The 23144-nt window shown below is 38.1% G+C and overlaps 1 protein-coding gene across 2 annotated transcripts in view; it reads right to left on the bottom strand.

Annotated features, from left to right (window-relative positions):
- Window positions 1–19521, bottom strand: part of LOC149191584 (1,4-alpha-glucan-branching enzyme 2-2, chloroplastic/amyloplastic-like) — a 425710-nt gene extending 406189 nt beyond the window's left edge. The window contains exon 1 of one of the 2 annotated variants that reach the window (XM_089404340.1): window positions 19112–19521. In XM_089404340.1, coding sequence (XP_089260466.1) covers window positions 19112–19232 — 121 coding nt within the window. In that variant the 5' untranslated portion in view covers window positions 19233–19521. The remainder of the gene's footprint in view (window positions 1–19111) is intronic. The other variant, XM_089404341.1, reaches the window with a different exon arrangement.
- Window positions 19522–23144: the final 3623 nt, after the last annotated feature.

Here is a 23144-nt window from a genome sequence, read left to right as displayed (position 1 = left end):
CAATAGGCATAGTGGGAAAGGGAGGAGCAGCGACAGTGGGGAACACAAGAACTTTGATATCGCAAAGGGTGATATGGTAACGTCAACAGCACCTTCTACGCATATTGATACAGCTATACCCACTAGTCAATGTCACATAGATGATGTAGGACATTCTACTACCAAATGAACCATGACCTTTTCTCGTAAAAGGGGGTGAGGGATTTGATGCTAGATAGCTCATAGTCAGATTTGTCAACACATGACTCATGATGATGAGATACATTTACATATTTGATATCATTTTGAATTGGTTGTCCACTTTTGAGTCCTCAATTGGACAGCTATCATAGTTCAGGATTCAGTATCGACTTTGATGTATCATTCTTTATTTGGCATCCACTACATCATATATACATCAGTTTTTTTCCACATTTATGTCCCATGTGTTTATTTGATGATGTTGTCGACTTAAATCTTAAAATATATATATATATATAGATATATTTTGTATTTCTTAATAATTGCGACAGTTTGATGAATTCTGTGAACTTTTTGACCAATGTTACCGAGAAGTTCTATTTTGGACCCTTGTCAATTTTTTCCGATGCCGAATTTTTCAAAAATGTTATGATTTCCACAGAGGCACGACACTTGTCAAAGCATAAATCAACAAGCATGGTGCATAGCAGTTAGAAAGAATGGATGGATCACATAGTTGTTATCCCATAGTTGGCATATGATACCTTTATTCACCATTGACATAAATCATGTGTTTCTTCCAGCTTACCATTTTAAGCTTGCCCAAAACAAGTTATATAATATGTTCAAATTTCTATCTTCATTAAAAGAACCAATGGGAAAAGAAAAAGGGAAAAGTTCAAAATCAACTTAAAATTCATTTTTTTATAAAAACAAAAGAAATAAATAAATAAAATCAAGGATAAGTGACCATCATGAGGCAACATTGTAATCAATAATGTACATGACACTTGGAAATTACGTCATTTTTAGGGAAATTATCTCTCAAAGGAAGCGATGTTACAACCCGAGAACTTGTGTTATTTGCTTTGTTTCAATGTGGGAAGGACATACATGCAGGTTGAAGTGTTACTTGCAACAAAAGTTATTAACTCATGGGTATATGCAGGCATTTTATCATATGAAAGGCAATTTAACCATGGTTGACCATATTTTTATGATCAGGATGAATGAAACATAAAGAACCATGGTAGTTAAAGTTTAGAAGTTATATGAATCCAAAAAAGTGCTCCTCACAAGGACATATTGGCAAGGCTTCATAGGAGGCCTTACTTCATATAGCTAGGCAATGGTCATGAGAGTGTCCAATGGAAAACTAACCTGTGAACTCCATAATTTCATTATTTATCCATCACTCTCATTTTCTCTATCATTGCATAGCATTTGTTCCACACCACTTGATCTTTGGTCACCATAAACCAAAGTAACCTCTTCTTTTATTACTACAAGGATTTATGACACTAATTACTTTAGGCTAATCTCCACACTCAAAGAACATTACACTGAAAAGGAAATCATTATAAATTAAATTAGCATGTGTTAAATCCTACTCAAGCACTATGGGAATGTGAGAACTAAATTATAGATTGTGAACCTTTAAACTCGCACCAGTAAGGAAAGAATCATGACCATCAAGAACTTGAGAAGAAACCCTATTATAGGGAATAGTACTACTTACATTTAACACTTCTCCATAATTTAAACTAGCTCACTGGTGTCTCTAACCATTCTTGTATTTATGTAAACACTTTGTCACCTAAAGGCCCTCCTGCATGATTTGTTTTTACTTTTGGGCCTCCTATTTGAAATTTGCAGAAGACCCTATTTTTCTTTCCCATCACAATCTCTGTGATTTCCTCCCTATCTAAAGTCCTCAAAAAACCAAAAACCCTCTAAAATCTAGTTGAGCCCACTAGCCTCCATGCACCCCATCCACAATTACATCACATGTCAATCACTAGTAAAAGTCAAGCAAGAAATCCTAGTAAAGCCATTGTCGAAAAGTTGAGGGTGAAGAGCAGAGTTTTCGAGAATTACCAGGTCAATAGGCATACTCATCACTGCAAAGACAAAGCGGCCAAATCCATAAGCGAGGAAGGGTTTATCGACATGGTGTGAAATGATAAAGTTTCGCCTACTACCACCCAAAATGCAGGTGCATTTTGAGATACTCTTCTTAACAACAATGAAAGAATGATGAGGTTTCCGGATGTAGATTGCTCCCAGATGTGGACTTTAGGAGCATAATTCAAGCACCTCCTTTTTATCACCTTTTTCTTTCATATGTTTGCAAGATGCTCACATTTTTTGAAGCATGTTTGAAGGTTGAATTCACACATTTGGAGGCAAATTTTCATAGGTGGCAGAGATTCACCTTTCAAAGACCTTATCTACATATTTTCATGCATATTGGTCCACTGAGGGTGCATCGCATATAGATGGCAAAGTTACATATTTGGAGACCCTTCATACCATTTGAGTTTTTTGGGAAGCGCATTGCATTTCTTGATGATTATGTGCGCTGATTTTAAGAGCCAAATTTATGAGGTCACTTTACATTTGAGTCCATATGTTGAATATCTCCCTAGGGCCTACAGCATTCCACACAATGGGGTTTGTCTTAACTACATGGCACATGTATTGATGGATACTTGCACATAATTTGAGTATCACGCTTGTTTAAAGGGATGTTGAGGGTATCTTGTGCTATAAATTGTGAGATCTAGGACAGCACTCCACTAAGAAGGTATCCAAGGCAAAGAATAGCACATGTTCCAAGGGCATATCATTTTTATGAAGTTTTTATCAATGAGAATGTGGTCAAAAGGGTGACATATGGAAGGGTTTGTCGCATTCATAATAAGGGTGCTTCCCCTTGCACACATTCAAGGCTGCACTATCAGAAAGCATTTTGGGAGAACATTTGGGTCATGATGCACATGGATGAAGGTCAAAAATCATGTTTTGAGGGAAACCTATTGTCTACCTTTTGCACATGTACCAAGGGGGCATTAAATGCATAACTACTTTGAGTCCACTTTTGTACATATGCGAGGAACTTGTTACATTTGATGAGGAGCATTCCACTTTTTTGAGCACATATCATTAGAGCGCTTCATCTTGAGGCCTTGTTTGGAGGACATTTAATAGTCATGCACATGAGGACACGCTTGAGGCACGTGGCTTTGGGTCACCATATCTTAAGGGGTTATTTATGTTACAACAACACATGGACTATTTCTTGCACATTCTCCTATGAGAAACACTTTTCCAAGATATCGTTGGCCTGGTTTGAGGAGCACCCTAGCATTGAGTAACTTTATAGCATCATTTCATCATTTCAAGTTAAGACATGGCCTTATCTGAGGAGCATTCCACCATGGGTGTCTCGACTCTCAATACCCATGGTATAAGGAAGAAAACTTAAATGGCCCATTTTGAGGAGTGAGTCATTTTCTAGGTGGTTAAGATTGTTCAATGTTACTTGGGAGCGGGAGCGGGAGCAACCATTTTCAGAAGCTCCCGGTTTGGGAGCGAATCCGGGAGCGATTTTTTAAAAATATATATATATTTTATATTTTTTAATCTTTGATACATATATGTCAACAAAAACATGTAGAATGATGAATTAGACATAAAAAACATAAAAAAACATAGATTGATCATTGAACCATATCACATCAATCATCTAGAAATTATAATCGTCATCAACCATGTCCACAAGTTAGTAAAATACATATTACAACTGCAACATATTGAGTCTTATAAATCATGATTCATCAAATTCAATCTTAAAGTTTCAACTTCAAGCTTTCAGAATTGAAAATTCAATAACATTTATCATCATTGATCACCAAAGTTGTACTTGTAAGCTAATTTTAACCATTACAAGAAGTAATATCGAAGATATTTCTAAGTCCTAACTTCTAACTGTTAACATGATATGAAATGTTAAAAATTTATAAAATGAAACATGAATAATGAGATGAAATGAAACAACTTTAGTCTTTCACAAAGCATCATATTCATAATTCACAATCATTACCAATGAGTTATAATTGCCAAGGCCCAACTTCAAACTTTCATTGTCACAGTGATATAATGTTTACAAAAAATATCATTATGATATGAAAGAGTCAAGAGTCAAGAGTCAAGGACTCAAAACTCAACAGTTATGAAAACTAAAGTCTAATAGAAACTAAAAAAGACAAGTAAACTGTAAATCTATATGTGGCCCTTGCCACAAGAGTCTCCAGGAGTATAAGCAGGTCGTGGTGGTCTTCTAGGAGTCTCCCGCACAGACCGACGACCAGAACTAGAACCTCCACGCGAGGGTGTAGATGGAGGTGGCGACAGCAAAGGAACAAGACTCGGACCTCGAGCACTGCTACTGGATGGTGGAGGTGGAGGTGGAGGTGGCATGGCTGCTGCTTCATTTTCATCCCTTACAAGTTCCTCTTCTAGTTCTTCAATATGTACAATGCCATCCTCCAAATTGTCATCCTCTGGGTGATTGTCCCAAATTTTATATGTGGGATCCTCATTAACCCGATCATAGTAATGACTCAACAACCTCAAGTTGTAGTGCACATAAACCAAGCTTTCTGCTCGGTTTTCATTAAGTCTGTTTCTTTTCACATTATGTATATAGCTGTAGGTGCTCCAACACCTCTCTGCAGAAGAAGAATTTACAACCTGTGAAAGAACTTTTTTTGCCAATTTTGGCAAAAGTCCATGGCCGCCATATGTTTCCCACCATGTGAGAGGTTCAAATTTATCTTTGTCGTCCATTGCATGGAAGTTACCATACAAACCAGTGCCACTGAAGTATCTGCCTATTTCAAGGCGCACAGCTGCACATTCCTCCCTGTCAGGTACCAACTTTTCTAATGCTTCCAAATATCCTTTAGTTACCTCTGGATCTAAATGGGGTTTGGTCCTAACCCCACCCCCTGCTGCAGATTGGCCCAACCAAGATGTAGAGTAGTATTTTGGCGTAAGGATATACGCAAAGCAATGTAGTGGAAGGTTAAGCCTATTCCAGCGTTCACACACACAATCATGAATCAGTTTGTACAAGTTGGGATCTCTATTATGAACAATGTCTTTTATTTCCCCCAACATGGTATCCATTTGCTCATACACCTCGCCAATCACTGGTTTGTCTGTATCTGCAAACCGAATCATGTGATAAATTGGCTTGGTGAAATCCAATACCTGCGTCACACTTGTCCAAAACTGCCCATCAAGAGCGGCCTCCTCCACCATTTCAAAACCTGCCATGTCAACTACATTTGTAGCCCTTTCCTTTAACACCTGCCAATGTGGACTTGATACCATGCTAGCTAATGCCTCTCTTACCTTCAAAAGGTGCCTGAAGGTGAGGTAATAGCTACCAAATCTAGTCTTCGCAATCTGCAGCAACTCCAATCTCGAGTGACTGCGGAAAAGGCCATGGGTATTGCTATGATTTGTAATAAATTTTATCATTTGTTTGCCTTTCTTGTACAAATCACCAATCCATTGGTATTGTTCATTTTTGTTTTTGACAATATCATGCAACAGAAGGTTCAATGTGTGAACCAAACATCCAGACCAAAATATGTTGGGGTATTTATCCTCAATAATTGCTCCCGCTGCCTTACAATTAGGAGCATTATCAGTGATGACTTGGATGACATTGTATGGGCCAATACGCTCAATTGTTTCAAGTAATGCTTCTGCAATGTTGATGGCGGTCTTGAACTTGTCTGAGTAATCATGTGCAGCTAGAAAGATGGGACCACTAACAGACACAGCAAGAACACTTATCAATGGCTTGCCTTTTACATTTGTCCATCCATCAGATACAATGGACACCCCATGGTCAGTCCAAGAAATTGTCATTTTATTCAAAGAATGTGATATTTTTGCTTTTTCATGATCAAGGCCAACGGTTCTTGCCTTGTCATACCCAGGGCTCTTGTATCCTTTAGGGGCATCATTTATGGCAGAAACCATTTCGTGCCAATAAGGTGAGCGTAGAACATTGAATCAATGTGGAAAAAGTCGAAGTCGGGATTAATTCGGCAAGGGTCCAAAAGTTGAAAAACTCGTCAAAGTCGGGGGTTTTTTGAAAAAGTCGGAAAAAAGTCGACAAAATTAAAAAAAAAAACACAAAATTATCCATTTTTATTTTATTTTTTTTAGCATCTAGAGTATCCACAACATCAAATAAATGCATTTCCACATAAACATGTAAAGAAAGCTAACATATAATATGTATATGAAGTCTAATGCTACATCACATATCAAAATAGTGAATCAACTCCTGAATTTTGGGTCCTGTCTGAGTCTCAACTCTCAAGAGTCAAAATCTCAACAAAAAATATAATAAATGTATATCATGAGTCATCTAAAAGTCATCAAGTAATCAGTCACTGAGATCCTCTTCCCCTTTTAATTTTTGTTTCCGCTAATTGTATTAAGAAATAAGTCATGCATTTATTCAGTAGATTGTAATCTGCTTGGGTAATAAGGTGTCAGGTGGTAGGTCCAATGAAAATTAACAGTGAGTATCACAATAGATGTGAAAATTAATGCTTGGTGACTCCGAGCTGCTTATTTTCTGAGAAAACAATAGATGTCAGATTACTAACCTAGCCTTGGCATCTATTATTCAAAAACTCTTGGAGGTAAAATCCACTTCTGATACATAACCTTTGCCCACATTTACAGGGAGTTCACCACTAAAGAAGATTCCCTTTCAAAACGTGCTCTCATTGCAGGAAGAATCTTTGTTGTCACAAGATTTCACAGGTACTTTGTTCCTGTCTGAAAAATGGGTTCTTTTTTGAGGCACTTGTTTTGTTTTTTTTGGACAGGTTGTTGCTATTTGATCTTCATGACCTCCTCTTTGTTGTTTCTTCTGGAAGCATTCAACAACTGTAACAATGTTTTTGATGGTGTGGGGTTCTTTCTACGGAAGACTGTTGTATGCCTGTCCTTTTGGTACTTTTGTAATCTTTTGAAGGGGCAGTGGCTATTAGAGTCTGGATCACTGAAAGCCTGGAGGCTTAGCCAATGTATACTTTGCTTTCTAACTAGAAATATGAAGTATAAAGATTTGTTTTTCCTTGGAAAACAAAAACATATCTTAACCTCAAAACTAACACATTACAAATGAGACTGCTATGCTCGCAAGAAGTATGACAAACAATACAATGCAATAACTTGAAAATGCATGGATGGAAGCTTCAATTTACAATTTTTTCACCTTTGCGGCCTCTTTATCCGCGGCCTGGGAAGGGAGGCAGACTTTTTGGGTCGACTCCGGATTAAATCGGGAATATAAGGAAAAAATCGGGATTTTTTCCTTTGTGAAAAAGTCGCCAAAAAGTCGGGGGATTAAATCGTTTAGTTCAAAAAATCGCATTTTTAGGATTAAATCGGGATTTTTTCCAGACTTTTTCCACACTGCATTGGCTGGTATCCCACATGCATAGAGAAACCTGTAAACTTTTGAATCCACATCATTCCTACACCCCTCATCAAGGAAATCTGATATGGTTCTACGCCTTAAAGATGATGACCCTGTGCCTCCATGTCCATATCCACTGCCTTGGGAGGATGCTGAAGGAGTTCTTTGTGATTGTGAGCTTGGTTCAAAGAAACCCCTTGATTTTTTTGTTCTGTATTGGCTTCCTCCTCTTCCCTTATGTATTTGGCTCTATCCGCTGTTGACACCATGTACAAGTTTTGATTCCTATTTGTTTCTCTCCATCCCATGGCCTTTTCCCGCAGAGGTGTCTTCTAGCACGGGTGTATGAATCTGTGTAATCAGTGTTGCAATGGGGGCAATGAAATTTAGTGGTTCCACCCCCTCTCCCTATTTCAGCCTTGTGAACATATTTCCACAATGGAGTTTGGTCTTGTTTAGTTTTTTGAGGGTCATGTTCACCCTCCTCCAGCTCCTCCTCATCGGGGTTTTCACCCATTTGACTTTCTCTGGCTTCTTCATCACCCTCTTCAGTTTGGGGCCCCCTCCATTTCCTACTCTCCAGCACCATAATAACCATAAAAGGGACCAGGAAGAGGAAAATGCCAATAAATATAGCCAGGTCCATGGTGTTTGATGTTTGTAGGGTTTTGATTCTTGAATCTGCAAATTAATTTAATTTATTGGGATTAATTAATTTAATTTATTAATTTAATTTAAATACATGATTTTAAACTCAAACAGTTAAATTAAATTAACTAAATTACTATCTAACTAGCTAAACTAACTAAATTACTAAGTTACTTACCTCTGCAGGCTTGCTCCTCGCTCCTTGGCACTTGCTCCTCGCTCCTCAGCACTTGCTCCTCGCTCCTTTGCTCTTGCTCCAGCTCCAAACTCAACCTCAATGAAGTTAGAATGAATTTTTTTTGGCCCATTGGGCTTTTAAAACCCAAAAAAAAATTTAAATTTTTTTTATTTTTCGAGTCCGCGGACTTTTTTTTCCGCCGAACCTCTCTCGGCCCGGCTTGAATCGCTCCCGGAGCGATTTTTAATGCTCGGGAGCGATCGCTCCCGAGCGTTAAAAATCGCTCCGGGAGCGCCGGAGCGATCGCTCCCTATATCGCTCCCTAACAGACCAGGGAGCGCAAATTTTTTTAAGGGAGCGCGCTCCCGAAAATCGCTCCCGTCCGGGAGCGATTTTGGGAGCGCGCTCCCGCCCGGAGCGCGATTCGGGAGCGGGTTCGGGGGGGGGGGGGGGGGGGGGGCGCTCCCCCGCAACATAGAGATTGTTACTATGTGGACATCTTGAAGAGTGTTCCAAGGAGAATGGAGACAAGTGGCATGAAGAACCTCAATACTTGGTCAAAGGGACACTCCCTGCAGAGTGCTCCCTCTAACATTGTCTTTATCATTATTTTATTGGAGATGGTTTATATGTGGTCTTCTTGATGAGTCCTCCAATGATAAGGAAGACACATGCCACAACTGTTGATTTGGGGTAGCATCGGATGTGCTCTAGCCATGAAAATTGGTTTCTGATGGCCTACCTTAAGGGAAGTCCGGATCTAAGGGTGGAAGGAAAAGGCAAATGCCTTGGTTGCAATAAGTTCGACCATTATGCGAAGGAGTGTCTGAATGGCAGAGACACATTTCTTGATGACGATAACAATCATTCTAGGGACATCTTCAATGATCAAAGGAATGACAAGTAATGCAGGTCATCAAAAGAAATGGCTGACTCTTCAAAGAAAGCAAGGAACCCCAAGTATGAAGAATCAAATGTTGTTTTTGATAAGATGAAGAAGTGTTATCTTGTATTGGCCCTCTCCTTCAAATTCTTTGGTAATCTGGCTTATTGATCATAGTGCTTCAAGGCACCTCATCGGATAGAAGGGTGCTCTCTCGAATTTGGTAGAGATGGAAAACAACCATGGGATTATACTTGGAGTCAATGCCACCTATCCCAAAAAGGGTGTAGGGAATGTTGCCCCTCAATTGAATGAGGGTAACTCTATTCATTTACAAGAATCTGTTTTATGTACCTAATCGCAAGAAGAACCTGGTGTCCATCTCGGAAATGGAAGTTAAAGGTTTCAGGGTGGCATTCATCGATGGAAAGGTACGTGTTAAAAAATAGATTTTTCAAAGATGCTTTTTCTCATGGGTTCAGGGTTGGCAATTTGTATCAAGTTGAAGGATGGTCAATTGGGGATCATGTCAATTGACATATCGCATCTATAACACCGGAGGTCTACCTATGGGGCCCTACCCCATGTGAGTCAGATGGTGATAGGGATGCCTGAATTCAAGAAGAGCATGAAAGTACATGTTTGAGATGTACCGAAGGAAAATCATATAAGGGGACCATTCCCCTCATGCAGCAGGTCCACAGGTTTGGAACAACCCGAGGAGTTTGAGATTCATGATTGGGAATCTCATGTATACAGGTGGAAGAAAGCCCTCTATGGCTTGAAGCAAAACACCCCGGGTGTAATATGATAGGATTGATAGCTGTTTGATGAAGCTGAGATTCACTAAAAGTGAAGCCAATCAAACCATTGTTTGAATATTGTGGATGATAAACCTCTCATACCAACACCTTCTGAGAAACGACCTATTTCTGACAGGTGCAAACCCTCTCATTTGCAGAAGTAAGAGGGAGTTGGATTCCGGATGTGGAATGATAAACTGCAAGCATGTGACTACCTCGAGGATCTTAACTTTCAGAAGTTATATGGTGATGATGTCGGACCAGATTTGGGAAATGCCTTTAAGTTCCATAAACTCATTTGCATTGATGTTCTTGGTGAACTTCTGTCCGCACAAATGTTTTGCAGTTAGCATGGTGAGCTCATATTTGGTTGAGCCTCACTAGATTGGTGCCAAGAATCTTCGAAGATATCTTTGGGGCACAATCTCTCATGGATTGAGATACACTGCCGAAAATATGAAATTGCATGATTATTCGAATGTTGATTGGGCAGGCAGTGTGGAGGATCACTAGAGCACTTCTCAGTGTTGGTTTTCTTTGGATTCTGCTTCAATATCATGGATGAGCAAGAAGCAGAAGTCGGTTGCTATAAGCACCGCCGAGACCGAATACATAGCTACGAGTATGATCTCGTGTGAAGCTGCATGGTTGCAGAAGCTCTTAAGTGACTTGTTTGTACACATGATGAATACCACTGTGATTCTCTGTGAAAACTAGAGGGGGGATTCGATTATTGAGGTATCCCATATTCGATGATTGCTCCAGCAGATAAACATCAGATACTGCCTTATCTGGGATATGGTAAGTCGATGAGCGAAGAGGCTCCAACGCATTAACACTGATGTACAAGTCGCAGACATTTTGTCAAAGCCCCGGGGAAAGGTCAAATCTGTGACTTTCCTGAACAACTTGGAGTCGTTGAGAGACCTTCTTATAAGGGTCCTGCATTTTGCATGCATTGAGCTCTGGGAGCTCTGGGGGGCTTGGGGTACTTACTGGAGCAACATACGACTACAGGGCGACACAGGGTGATAAGTTCAACCTTCCCCTGTGATACCCCGTGGCAACTGTGGAACAGGATGATTAGTTCTCCTGTGGGTCGAGATGATTAGTTCTCCTGTGGAAACTGTGGAACGGGATGATTAGTTCTCCTGTGGGCCGGGATGATTAGTTCTCCTGTGGCAACTGTGGAACATGATGATTAATTCTCCTCTGGGCCGGGATGATTAGTTCTCCTGTGGCAACTGTGGAACGGGATGATTAGTTCTCCTGTGGGTCAGGATGATGAGTTCTCCCGTGGAAACTGTGGAACAGGATGATTAGTTCTCCTGTGGGTCGAGATGATTAGTTCTCCCGTGGCAACTGTGGAACGGGATGATTAATTCTCCTGTGGGCCGGCATGATTAGTTCTCCCGTGGCAACTGTGGAACAGGATGATTAGTTTTCTTGTGGGCCGGGATGATTAGTTCTCCCGTGGCAACTGTGGAACAGGATGATTAGTTCTCCTGTGGGCCGGGATGATTAGTTCTCCCGTGGCAACTGTGGAACAGGATGATTAGTTCTCCTGTGGGCCGGGATGATTAGTTCTCCCGTGGCAACTATGGAACAGGATGATTAGTTCTCCTGTGGGCCGGGATGATTAGTTCTCCCATGGCAACTATGGAACAGGATGATTAGTGAAGGTTGCACGAAACGGGGAAACGGGTACGAGTTTCCGAAATGGGAAGCGATACGAAACACGACCTCCCCAAATTTTGGAAACGGGGAAACGCGAATATATATATAGATATATTAGGACATTTAAGAAATATGTGCAATCATAAAGCATATATGATACATTCTAATTTATTACATTATGATAAAATTGTCAATTGTCAATGCATAAACTATAAGTATCTAAATTTACATCACATTTACTCATGAATAATCACATAATGAAAATAGAAATATCCAAAATCAGCCACGAGAAATTTCTAATTTTTTGTCTCGTGCTTGATTGGGAGTCTCCTCCTACATAGTCAAATGACCTTAGTGCTCTTGATTAAATACAAGTTTCATACCCTAGTACCCTACATTCTCTTGATTATTGGGAGTCTCCCCTGCATAGAGGGCTTTGTTCTCCCGATTAAATACAAGTTCCATACCCTAGTACATGATAAAATCCAATGGAAACATTGCGACACCCCCAATCCTGAAATCCTGAAAAACAGATAAGTCTGCTGGATTTTGAGTGAGATCTAAAATTCTACTTTCTCCATATGAAATCCAATGAGGGCGAAACCACTCTCAAACATCCTGAGTCATTTCATGGTAATGTTAAAAATTTAAGTAAAAGGATGAAAATGAAAAATAAAGGAGAATATCACTTTTACTTTAAGAATTTAACATTACCATGAACTGCATATCAACACTAAGGCAAAAGTTCACTTTTATAACTTTAGACAGGCATCTGGAAGCAACTAGAAGTCACTAGGCTAACATAGGAATAGATTAGAAAACAAATTAAAAACAAAACAAAAAATTAAAAAAAAACACAAGTAAATGCTGAAACGTGGGTCGTACGGCCCTGAAACCCATTTCAGGCCATACTGGCCACGTTTCAATTTCGTGAAACATGGCAGTACAGCCTGAAACGCATTTCAGGGCCGTACCAAACGCGTTTCAGCGTTTGGCATTCGTTTCCGTACGGAAACGCCCTCCTACCCCACGTTTCCTGCAACATAGTGATTAGTTCTCCTGTGGGCCGGGATGATCAGTTCTCCCATGGCGACTGTGAGCCAAGATGATTAGTTCTCCTGTGGCAACCAATGGACAGGATGATTCATTCTCCTGTGGACAGGATGATTAGTTCTTCTGTTGAGGCATCCTACCCATGCAGTCTGGGATTCATGGGAAGTACCTCTCATCTGATCAATGAGCAGGGAAATGGGGTTAGGGACCATAGTAGTACTATCGATGGACGCATCGATGTATATACCATACTCCCTATGCTAAGATGACCTCCATTGATCTGGGATCAATGAAACTGATCTGGGATCAGTATGAGTGGTTTGAGACACTCTCTTGTGATATTGATCTGGGATCAATAAAACTGACTTCGGGCCAGTAAGAGTGATGTGACACACTCTCTTCAAATGAAACTGACTTCGGGCCAATAGAGAATGGTATGAGACATTCTCGATCAATTCTTCTTCTTCATGTTTCAGCAGTGCAGGGCACTAATGGCAGAGATAGTACAGTAGGACATATGGATCAGTTGATGGAGTTCTCCCTAATTGAGAGGGAGTGTTAAAATTGGAAACTAGGGCCAAACTCCATGTGGGTCATCTTATTAATGGAAGCTAATATTTTTCTTCGATCCCTCTCATCGAGAGGTGTAGGATTGATCTAAAGAACATCTGATTCCGATAAGTATTCATGGAAATATGAATTTATTTATGTTATGGGACAATTCATCAAGGTCGGCCAACAACCAAATAAACCCCACTTGTGCTCAACGTTTTAGTATGTATAAATAGAGGTGGCCTTCAAGTCATTTCAACACACTTGGGATCCCTTCCTCTCTACTTGTCTTTGGGTTTTAGTAGGAGGAGAGATCCTAAGAGATAATGCTACCCTAATCTAGAGGGCAGAAGCCGGAACTGCCGGGAAAAGCCGAAACTGTCGGGAACTGCCGGAAACTGCCGAAACAGCCAGAGCATCTGTCTCCGAAGGAGAGCAGCATTCAAGAGACAACTAACTAACATTGGGACAGTTGTATGATACTTAGTAGCAAATACACACAGCATGCAATGTTACAGCTAGCATGCAAGGGACAGCTAGCATGCAACAACAAGCATTCAAAGGAAAACAAGCAAGCAAGATGCAGCCAGCACATAGGTAAGTATGGCAACATGGTGCAACAATGGCACATAATGCAGTACAGTGATGGGTACAGTCATGATTAATGAAGCATGATGAGATGCAGCATAGTGATGATGTGTGCAGCACGATGAGGTGCAGCATGATGACGAAATGCAGTGCAACGATAGGTGAAGGATTCACCTTGGAGAATCAATTGAAGCAGCATGTCTTCAACTGATCTCATGTATCATCTTCTTATAGATGATCTATGCTCTTATCTAGATAAGTCAAAGTGTTGACTTCTATTGTAAACGTACTATCTCTCTCTCTCTCTGCTAAACTATTGAAGAACATATAAGAAAAATTGATCAAGGATTCCCCACATTGGGGTTTGTCCCTGGCTAGTGCCACATCTTGTGTCCTCTTGTCTTGGCTTGTCTTCTACAATTTAAGTTTATGTTCTATCTGCAATTTACTTTAATGTTGATGTAATTGCTAATCTGGAAAAGATATTGAGCTAACTGTGAAAATTGAAATAAATTGCTCTAAGCATAGAACATACCTAAAATTAACAGAAGGTGATTTGTCGTTGCAGTATAGAGTCGATATATTGCTGAAGGAGTGTATAAATGGTCCGTAAATGGTATACATTCGTTGGAGTGTTGAATAGTTTTTTTGAAAAACCTTGTGCGTTGAATAGTTTTTTAAAACCATCTGATGGCATATAACGATTGAGTGATGGCTTACTTATTTTACCATGAAGTGATGTGAGATATGTGCGTTGGCAATTTATATAGTGACTGCTCTTTATATATATTGAATTGAAAGGCTCTTGAAAGCACCCTATGGTATGAGTTGATATATTTTGTAGAGCGTGTATCATATAATTGGTGCGTTGAGTTTATATGTGAAATGTCATATGCGCATTTGTGATTGATATGCCTTGGTGAATGTGTCGGTTCAAATTAGCATTGGTTATATATGACATGGAATATTAATTGAGTTGATTCATATTTGAGGATTGCGCCACTATATATATTAATCGATTGCACTGATTGACGCGTTGAATTTTGTGGCATATTCATGTTCCTTTTTCATCACGATTCAATGTTGTAGCGATAGTCCAACAAGTTTTGTGCAATTTCTAGCCTAAGATATTAATTGTAAGGTTGGAGAAAATGGCTAGAATTAGTGAAGTATTAGAGTTCCTAAAAACTCTGATATTCTCTACTACTCATGATACAGTGAAAATCAACAAAGTCATTCTCACTGACATTCAAACTTGCCTGCAAAATGCACATGACAAGATTGAATTTTTGTAGCTTGAATCTCAGTTTCAACAAGATAAGTTACAACAACATAAGCATCATGACACTCATCAGCAGCTAGCAAGTGGTCAAAGCAGTAACAATGAGACAAACTCCCAGCAGCAGCAAATCAATAATGTTGATCTGGTACCCAATAAAGGAGCAGATTTGCATGCAGATACAGAAATTTAGCATACACTTCCCAAGACCATCATCAGACCTTGGGAAGAGCTTGTCCACAACAAGCACAAAATAGGTCTTGGATATGATAAGGAGGTGTCCTTTCATATTCCAGACATAGTTTTAAAAACCGTTCCGGTCCAACCGGTTACCGGCCTAACCGGCCGGTTGGGAGGCTCACCGGTCAGAACCGGTGAAAAAACCCGGTTAGAAGCCCCATGTGCCCGGAAAATTGACCTAACCGGTAAAAACCGGCCGGTTTAGGTCAAAACCGGCCGGTTTATTGCTAACCGGCCGGTTTTGTCCTAAACCGGCCGGTTTATGGACAGCCCACTGAAACATGACAAAAAACGCAGTTGTTTAGTGGATTAGTGGTTTAGGGGTTATGATTTTCATGACTTTATCAATAGGAATGATACATGTTCTAGATACTTCATCTCTCAAACCTTACTACAATTTTCTAAGTTCTTAAAATATCACTGCAATTCGGGAAAATTGAAATACCATTGTAATTCAGACCTTTGTAATCCACTGAAATCTTCAGACCTTCTTTAGTATCATTATAGTTTCGGACCTCTATTAACCAAGGAAGATTTTGTACCTCTGCAATGTTATTAGGCCTACAATCTTCGGACTTCTATACGAAGTTACTGTGATTCTTGGGTTTCTGTAATACTCCGGACTTTGGATCTTTGTGATTCTTGGGTCTCTGAAATACACCAGACTTTGAACCTCTATGATTCTCGTGTCTCTGAAACACCTCAGACTTTGGACCTCTATGCAGACCTATTTTAATTTAGGGGCAGACTTTTTGTCTGTCATTTGGTTCTCTTCTTTTGTATAAGCTTCTTGCTAGTCTTGTTATACTTGATCTCCAAATGATCAAGCTACAGATTAAATAGTGATATTTCCAGCTACCAAGGATACAAACCATAGCTTTGATACCATGTTGGAAAATGGTTAGGGCAACATATTAAACCTAACATTTTCCTTAGATGAAATTTACTTGTGATATTAATATCTTCTTAGTGATTTAGAGCCTCATTGCTTATGTATTTTGTCGATGATATGTATTGCACTCGGTGCCATTTTGATATATTCACCTTTACATGGTATATAAATGAGCAATCTTTGCATATTTTGTCTCTATTGGCTTGGAATCATGCTTTTAAATCTTAAAAATAGTTTTTTTCATTAAAAAATAATTATTTAATGTATTTTTCTAAAACCGGTTCGTTTAGACCAAACCAGTCCCGGTTAGACCGGTTCCGGTTGGTAAACCGGTTCATTAGGTGGACCGGTCCGATCACCGGTTCCGGTTTTAAAAACACTGATTCCAGACTACTCCAAGCCCATTCAATTTCAATGTGTTGGGTTTGTTCATGTTGGTTCACCTTCACCTATTCCAAATTTTGCTCCTCCACATTTGCAGCCAAAAATTGTTAAATGCCAACACTGTGACCAAGTTGGTCATATGAAATATCATTGTTTTGTTCTTCATCCATGCAAGCATTGTGGTCAGTGTACTCATTCTTCACACAGATGCTTCAAGAACAAGCATCCTGCAAGAACAAAGATTCATCTTGGATGGATCGCTTCTTGGCAATGGGCTTCAACAGCCAACAAGATATTTCAGTCATATGTCAGAACTTGTTCTAGAGTATTGAACAGTCTTGCAGTTGAGTTTTCTCTATCTTCTCACCTTGTATCTGACAAGGGGGAAGTGATGGTCATATAGAAGCTTCAAAGCCACATCAAGCAAGCCTGAGCCACAACCTGCCATACCAGATTCAGAGCTGTAGCCAGAGATAAAGATTCCCCCGAGCATGCCTTTGGTTGGTGGTCAACGTTAAACCATCTATGCGAGGTGAGACCTCCCTTTTTAAGTTCAGCTTCTCCCTTTTCAAAGAATTGGGGACACTTCCTCTAGCAGAAGACTTCAACTTCTTGCCAGTTCTAGAAGAGTTCCAAGAATTGGATTAAGCATTCCAGAGTTGGTAGTCATCCTTAAACGACCGCAGGTTGAGACCTCCCTTTTCAGGTTGAGGTTCTCCCTTTTTATGTAGGGTGAGACCTCCCTTTCCAGGTTGAAGGTCTCCCTCTTCAAAGCATTAGGAGCACTTCCTCTAACAGAAGACTTCAACTTCATGCCAAATTTGGAAGAGTTTCAGGAACTGCACTAAGTGTTCCAGTGTTGGTAGTCATCCTTAAAGCACCACCTTATGCCAACATTACAGAGAGCACATTCAACCTAGTGTTGTCGTGCATTTTTGCACATTTTGTATTACAACTCTCTTCTTGGACTCATACATACCCCTTCGGATTAGGGGGGGATGTTGGACACCCAATCCTCTAAGAGTTGGTGTGGAAGCTGAACAGTCAAAGGGACTCAAAGAGACCACTTGGAATATGAAACCAAGGGTCACTCCAATGTATTATAAATATGTATCATTGTGAATAATAATGCATTCGAGGCTTATCCTTCGAACTCTTGTCTTCACCATGGTTATGCCTAACAGGAAGAAAACTTGGAGGAAGCAAAATAGAAAATGGTTGAGGAAGTGGAATATCAAGTTGCATGAATATCCTAGCATCAACGAAGAAATTAAAAAAATTGTGATGAAAAAATTTAGGACTGCCATGTGGACCAATCACAATGGGTGTAAAAAAACATACTACATCAAAGAGTTCAATCCAACTTGTGACCATGGTGAGAAAACATATTTAGGGGAAGCTATTAAAGGAAAAGCAAGGGTGCTAGTGGCACAGTTGAGGACAAGGTCACATCACCTTAGATGTGAGACTGGTAGGTGGAAGATCCCCAAGGAAGTTTGGGAAGAGAGAACTTGCATTTTCTGCGATAAGGGTGTGGTGGAGACGGAATGGCACTTTGTCATGGAGTGTGCAGCCTATAAGGATATCCGCATTCAATATGAAAACAATCTAAAGGTTGACAACATGCACCACATTTGACGAAGATAAGATCAATCAGATTGCTAGCCTTCTAGTCAAGACTCATAGCAGAAGATCCGACATCGAAAGGATTATGAAGATGAGTTAAGGTTGTTATTCTTTTGGTCGCTTAGGCCGTTCAGCCTCGTGCACCTCATTAAAATCATTCATTCATTTATTCAACTGTTTTGATGAATTGAATTGAACTGAACTGATTTTAAAATTCCACATTGACCTCTTTTTAGTCTACACTGATAAAAGGGAAAAAAAAAAGAGAAAGAAAGAAAGAAAGAGAGAGTAAACTGGTGCGTCTTCTATATAAACAAAATAATTCAGTCAACATTAATCCCGTCATTCATTAGCGTTCACTACGATGTATAATTAGAATAACCACAGAACCATGCAACAGTAGTGACTAAAATGAAGATTCGGTAATTGAGCTCAGAACATTCTCCTCTAAAACTGGCACAATAACTTTTGTAGGGAAGAGGTCATACTAATGTCTACTTGGATCATATAGGTTTATCGGACTAAGATACGGCTCTCGCTATTTCCTGGCAATTTGCTCGTCCGATCTGTGATCTAGGATTTCTAAAATTGAATTTTTGACATCATATCATCGACTTGTCTTATTCTTGGATTCGTTGAAGTTATTAATTGCATTCAAAAAAACATGGTTATATAAATACTAAGAGCACAATGTAATCAATCATACACAAAGTATATTCCTTGCCGTTTTAATTCAAGCTGACGCCATTGAAACCCTGAAATCTTTGAAGCTTCAGAACTTTAAATCTTTAAAACTTGAAGGCTTTAAATGAAGCTAAGGATACTTACGAGGAAATACGGAGGAGGACGAAACCGAGGGGGGCTTAGCTTCGACCCTTGATCCGAGCAAGCCCGACTTTGTAGCGTACAGTGCTGGAAGATGTACGGTAGAGAAGCAACCCCAAGCCATGGCAGCTTCTGATCCGATAAACACCAAAACCCTTCTCTCTTTCTCTCTCTAGCGCTGACTCATCTGCAGCAACTAATCTATTTATTTAGCGTACCAAGGAACCAACCATCAGGTGTTCTTCGTAAACCCTTGTTGTTATGTTGTTTATATTGCTGCTCGCAGGTTGGATTGTGAATATGAAGAAGAAAATGAGGAGCGAGCAAGACAAATCTCATGCTCGGAACCCATGGCCTCTGTTACTATTGTCATAGAGTTTCACCCTTGTGGACCGATAATGATCCGACACGTCAGGGTATGCAGATGAGGTGATATGTTTCTTCTTATATATTCTCGTACAGATGGCAGTCCGCCGCTCGGCGTTTACGGGACCCCGAGGAAGGGTGGGCCTCGGCACTGCCTAAATAACTAACTAATCACCCAGAGAAGATATATCTTACTCGAGTTTGATATTTAATACATATTTTTTTAATTTAAATTATGATGTTACCAATTTAATAGTGACGTTATTTCATAGTTTTTTTTAGGAATACTCGATAGAAAGAAAGAAGAAAGAAATTATTTTAACTTTTACGAGTTTAAAGATAGATTATGAGACAGATTACTTTTTCATATTCGGTCTTTTTTGTGAAGCTTTAAAATAAATGCTCCCAATGTCTCGACAAACCGCTCGCTAAATAAATTATTCTTGTGTAGCTTTCCATGTTGTTTTTGAAGGCCTCACATTCTAAAATGAAATGTTTTTTTGTTTCCACTTTTTCGGAAGAACAAAAAATGCATATTCTTTCCTCCCACACTTCCTTTGGCCTTTACTAGTGCCCTGTTTCACAACAGAGTTGATGAGAATTAGTCCTTAACTGAGCAATAAGAATTTTGGCTCTCCAAGAGATATTAGCCTCGATGTATGCTTTTGGTTGATGACTATGAGTGGGATTAAACACTTCAATATAGTAATTTTTCTTTCTTCCTAACTCCTTATCCCAAGTAGGCTTGTGGAACTTTTCCATAACAAAAACTTTTATCTCTTCATTGTTTATGGGACATGTGTTCAAACAAATGCCCCATTTACTAAACTATTTGTTATTTCATTGCATCCAAGTTTTTTTTTGCTCTTGCACAATCTATCATTAAAAACAACCTTAAACCATCTACCTTCCTCCATTTACCCATTCTTTTTAAATATCTTATAACTCGAACCATAACAATTATTTCAATAAAAACAATCCCTATTTCATTTAACAAGATATCTTAAATTTATTTAAAAACGAACACTTCTTAATTTTCTCAATTTAAGTTGAAATATGCCTAAGTATCATATCCACGCTATTTCAAAAATGAAAGATTGAGTGGTTTATATTTATTTGAAGGCTTTTCCATGACAAAGACTTTCGATAACCCTTGTGATGGACCAGCATCGGTGCCTTACAACCAAAACAAATTCACGTATCCCACAAATTCATATTTTAATTTACTATAATTTATCTTGGCCACGGTGGGGCCTTTGTCCGAAGCCTTGATGTGATATATCCCACAAATTCATATTTTAATTTACTATAATTTATCTTGGCCACCGTGGGGGCTTTTGTCCGAAGCTTTGATGTGATACCTCCACTCCGCTACAAGTTCTGAATATAATCTCAATGCGGAGTTCACCTTCCCATTCCTATAACGTAAATATATGGAATATGGATTTATAGATATAAATTTTTATTTATAATGTACGTCTTATTATCAAGATGGGTCAACTTTTTATTAGAAAAGATTAATTCGGTAACCAGTTTTGATTTCTCTTTTAGGAATTGAATTTTATTTTTAATATAATATCAAATCTTTAAACTTAAAAACAATAAGTTTTATAAAATTTGTGGACAGTTAAATAATAAATTTGACATTTTAGATTAATATGCGTTTTATTCTAATTATAATGTTTTAATATAATTCTAAAAGAAATTAAAAAAAAACATCTTTTAATATAATTTTTTTTTAAAATTACAATAAACCATTATTAAAGTAAAATTTAATAATTAGTTGTATTTTATTTTATTTTATTTTTAAATAAAGTTAATAGTGTTTAAAGAATTTAATTCATAAATTAAATTTCTTTTCAAATTAAATTAATATTAATAATTTCTATCATAATTTTATAGCTATAATCTCTCTTTCTACTAGGTTCACTTGTTATTGATATTTTTGGTAAAAAAAATAAAATATAATTTAAAGTTTTTGATATGATAAATAATGTAAAAAAAATTATAAAAACAAGATACTTTTAATGAATTTTGAAAACTCAACAAGGTAAATTTGTAGAAAGTTCTGATTAAAAAGCAGAAAAAAAAGTATTATATAAGTAAAAAGTAAGAGAGGCATTTACACCAATCTAATCTAGAACCTAAGAAGTTCTCAAGGCAAAATTTGACTCATAAAACCAAAGAAACAATATTTGAGAATTGGAATGCATACCTTAAATATCCTTACAAATCCCCTAATGTCACATAAAACATTCAAACCATTTTTATGGAGGACGAACTCTATTAAATAGATGTCATAGAGTTTGGGGTTAAGCAACTCGTAAAAGGGAGAGTTGAGGACATCAAAGGCTACGAGGCAGAAATCTGAAAAAATGGAGGTCTATCCTCATCTAAAAAAATGGAGGTCTATCCTCATCTAAAAAAGTGAAGGTTTATCCTCACATCTCACATTCACAAGCTCTTCAATTTAGCAATTAAGCAAGGTTTACCTAAACCTTGGACTCAAAGTCTCATTGTGTCTATTTTTAAAAGTGGGGAAAAAATCCCTCAAACTATAAGACCATTATATAAGGAATTATTTTTGGAAAAGGATCAATGTGTGGCTAAAAAGACATAGAAAAGAGATAAAGGCCATGTCGGATTTAGGAGCTATGATTCAAAGGTGGAACACCTTGTTATCCTTAAGATCACTGGAGAGGAGTGCCACAATAGGATTTTTGGGTTAACATGGGGCTTACACATACAATTTAATCTAAGACAAATTGCAATATATCTTCTTCTTTAAAAAAAAAATATTCAAAATATCTTTTTCCATAGGAAAAATTTTAATATTTATTTTTCATAGCCAAAAATAACAATATTAATCTTCCATTAAAAAAAACAATAAATTAAGGCCCCTTCTCCCCCAAAAAAAAAAACAAATAAAGTCTTTTTTCCATAAAAAAAAACATATAATCTCTTTTTTTTTCTTTATCAAAGATTTCAAACTATTTTCCAAAAAAAATGTAACTTAAGAAAAAAATAAAAAAAAATAAAAAAAATAAAAGTTCTTGGTACCTTAAACAAAAAATCTTTCTTACTCCGCACTTCACACTTCACACTTTTTTGCCTCCACTCTAATCTTTCAATCAAGAATATATACAATTCTCAACCAAAAGTTTTCTACATCGAATACGTTGCATCGGTTGAGAAAATAATCAAGTCAATCGAAATAAACTCTTGGCTAAGAGATGATATTTTTAAACTCTTAGTGTAGAGTTTGGATTTTTTTGGCTAAAAGGTTTTTCAGCGAAAACTCTCGGTCAAGAGTTTGAAATTCTCCCAAATGAGAGTTATTTTAGGGAAAACTCGTTGTGGTTAACACAAACCATAGTAGTGAAAAGTTCTCATATGAGAGTTGTAAATATTTCACTAAGAAAATTTTCAGCTCTCATTTGAGATTTTTTCTAGGTCGAGAGTTTTTAGTCAACAAAAATTTATGAAAATGGAAAATTCTAAGAAGTCAAATGCCTGCAAAAGTTAAGAGTTAGATGATGTATTTGATACCACTACATTCGTCTCTTATTCTAATTTCTAACAATATAATATTTATTCATTTTCATGAAGAATTGATATTTATCACTAATTGTATACTAATTTGTGTCATTGCATATTTTGGGAGCATTGA

Source organism: Pinus tabuliformis, chromosome 2_2 (genome assembly GCF_031772625.1).
Source record: "Pinus tabuliformis cultivar Carrire ecotype Pingquan chromosome 2_2, CPIR1, whole genome shotgun sequence".
Taxonomy (NCBI): Eukaryota; Viridiplantae; Streptophyta; class Pinopsida; order Pinales; family Pinaceae; genus Pinus; species Pinus tabuliformis.
The sequence above is the reverse complement of the archived record's forward strand: the minus strand, read 5'-3'. Positions and strand labels throughout refer to the sequence as shown.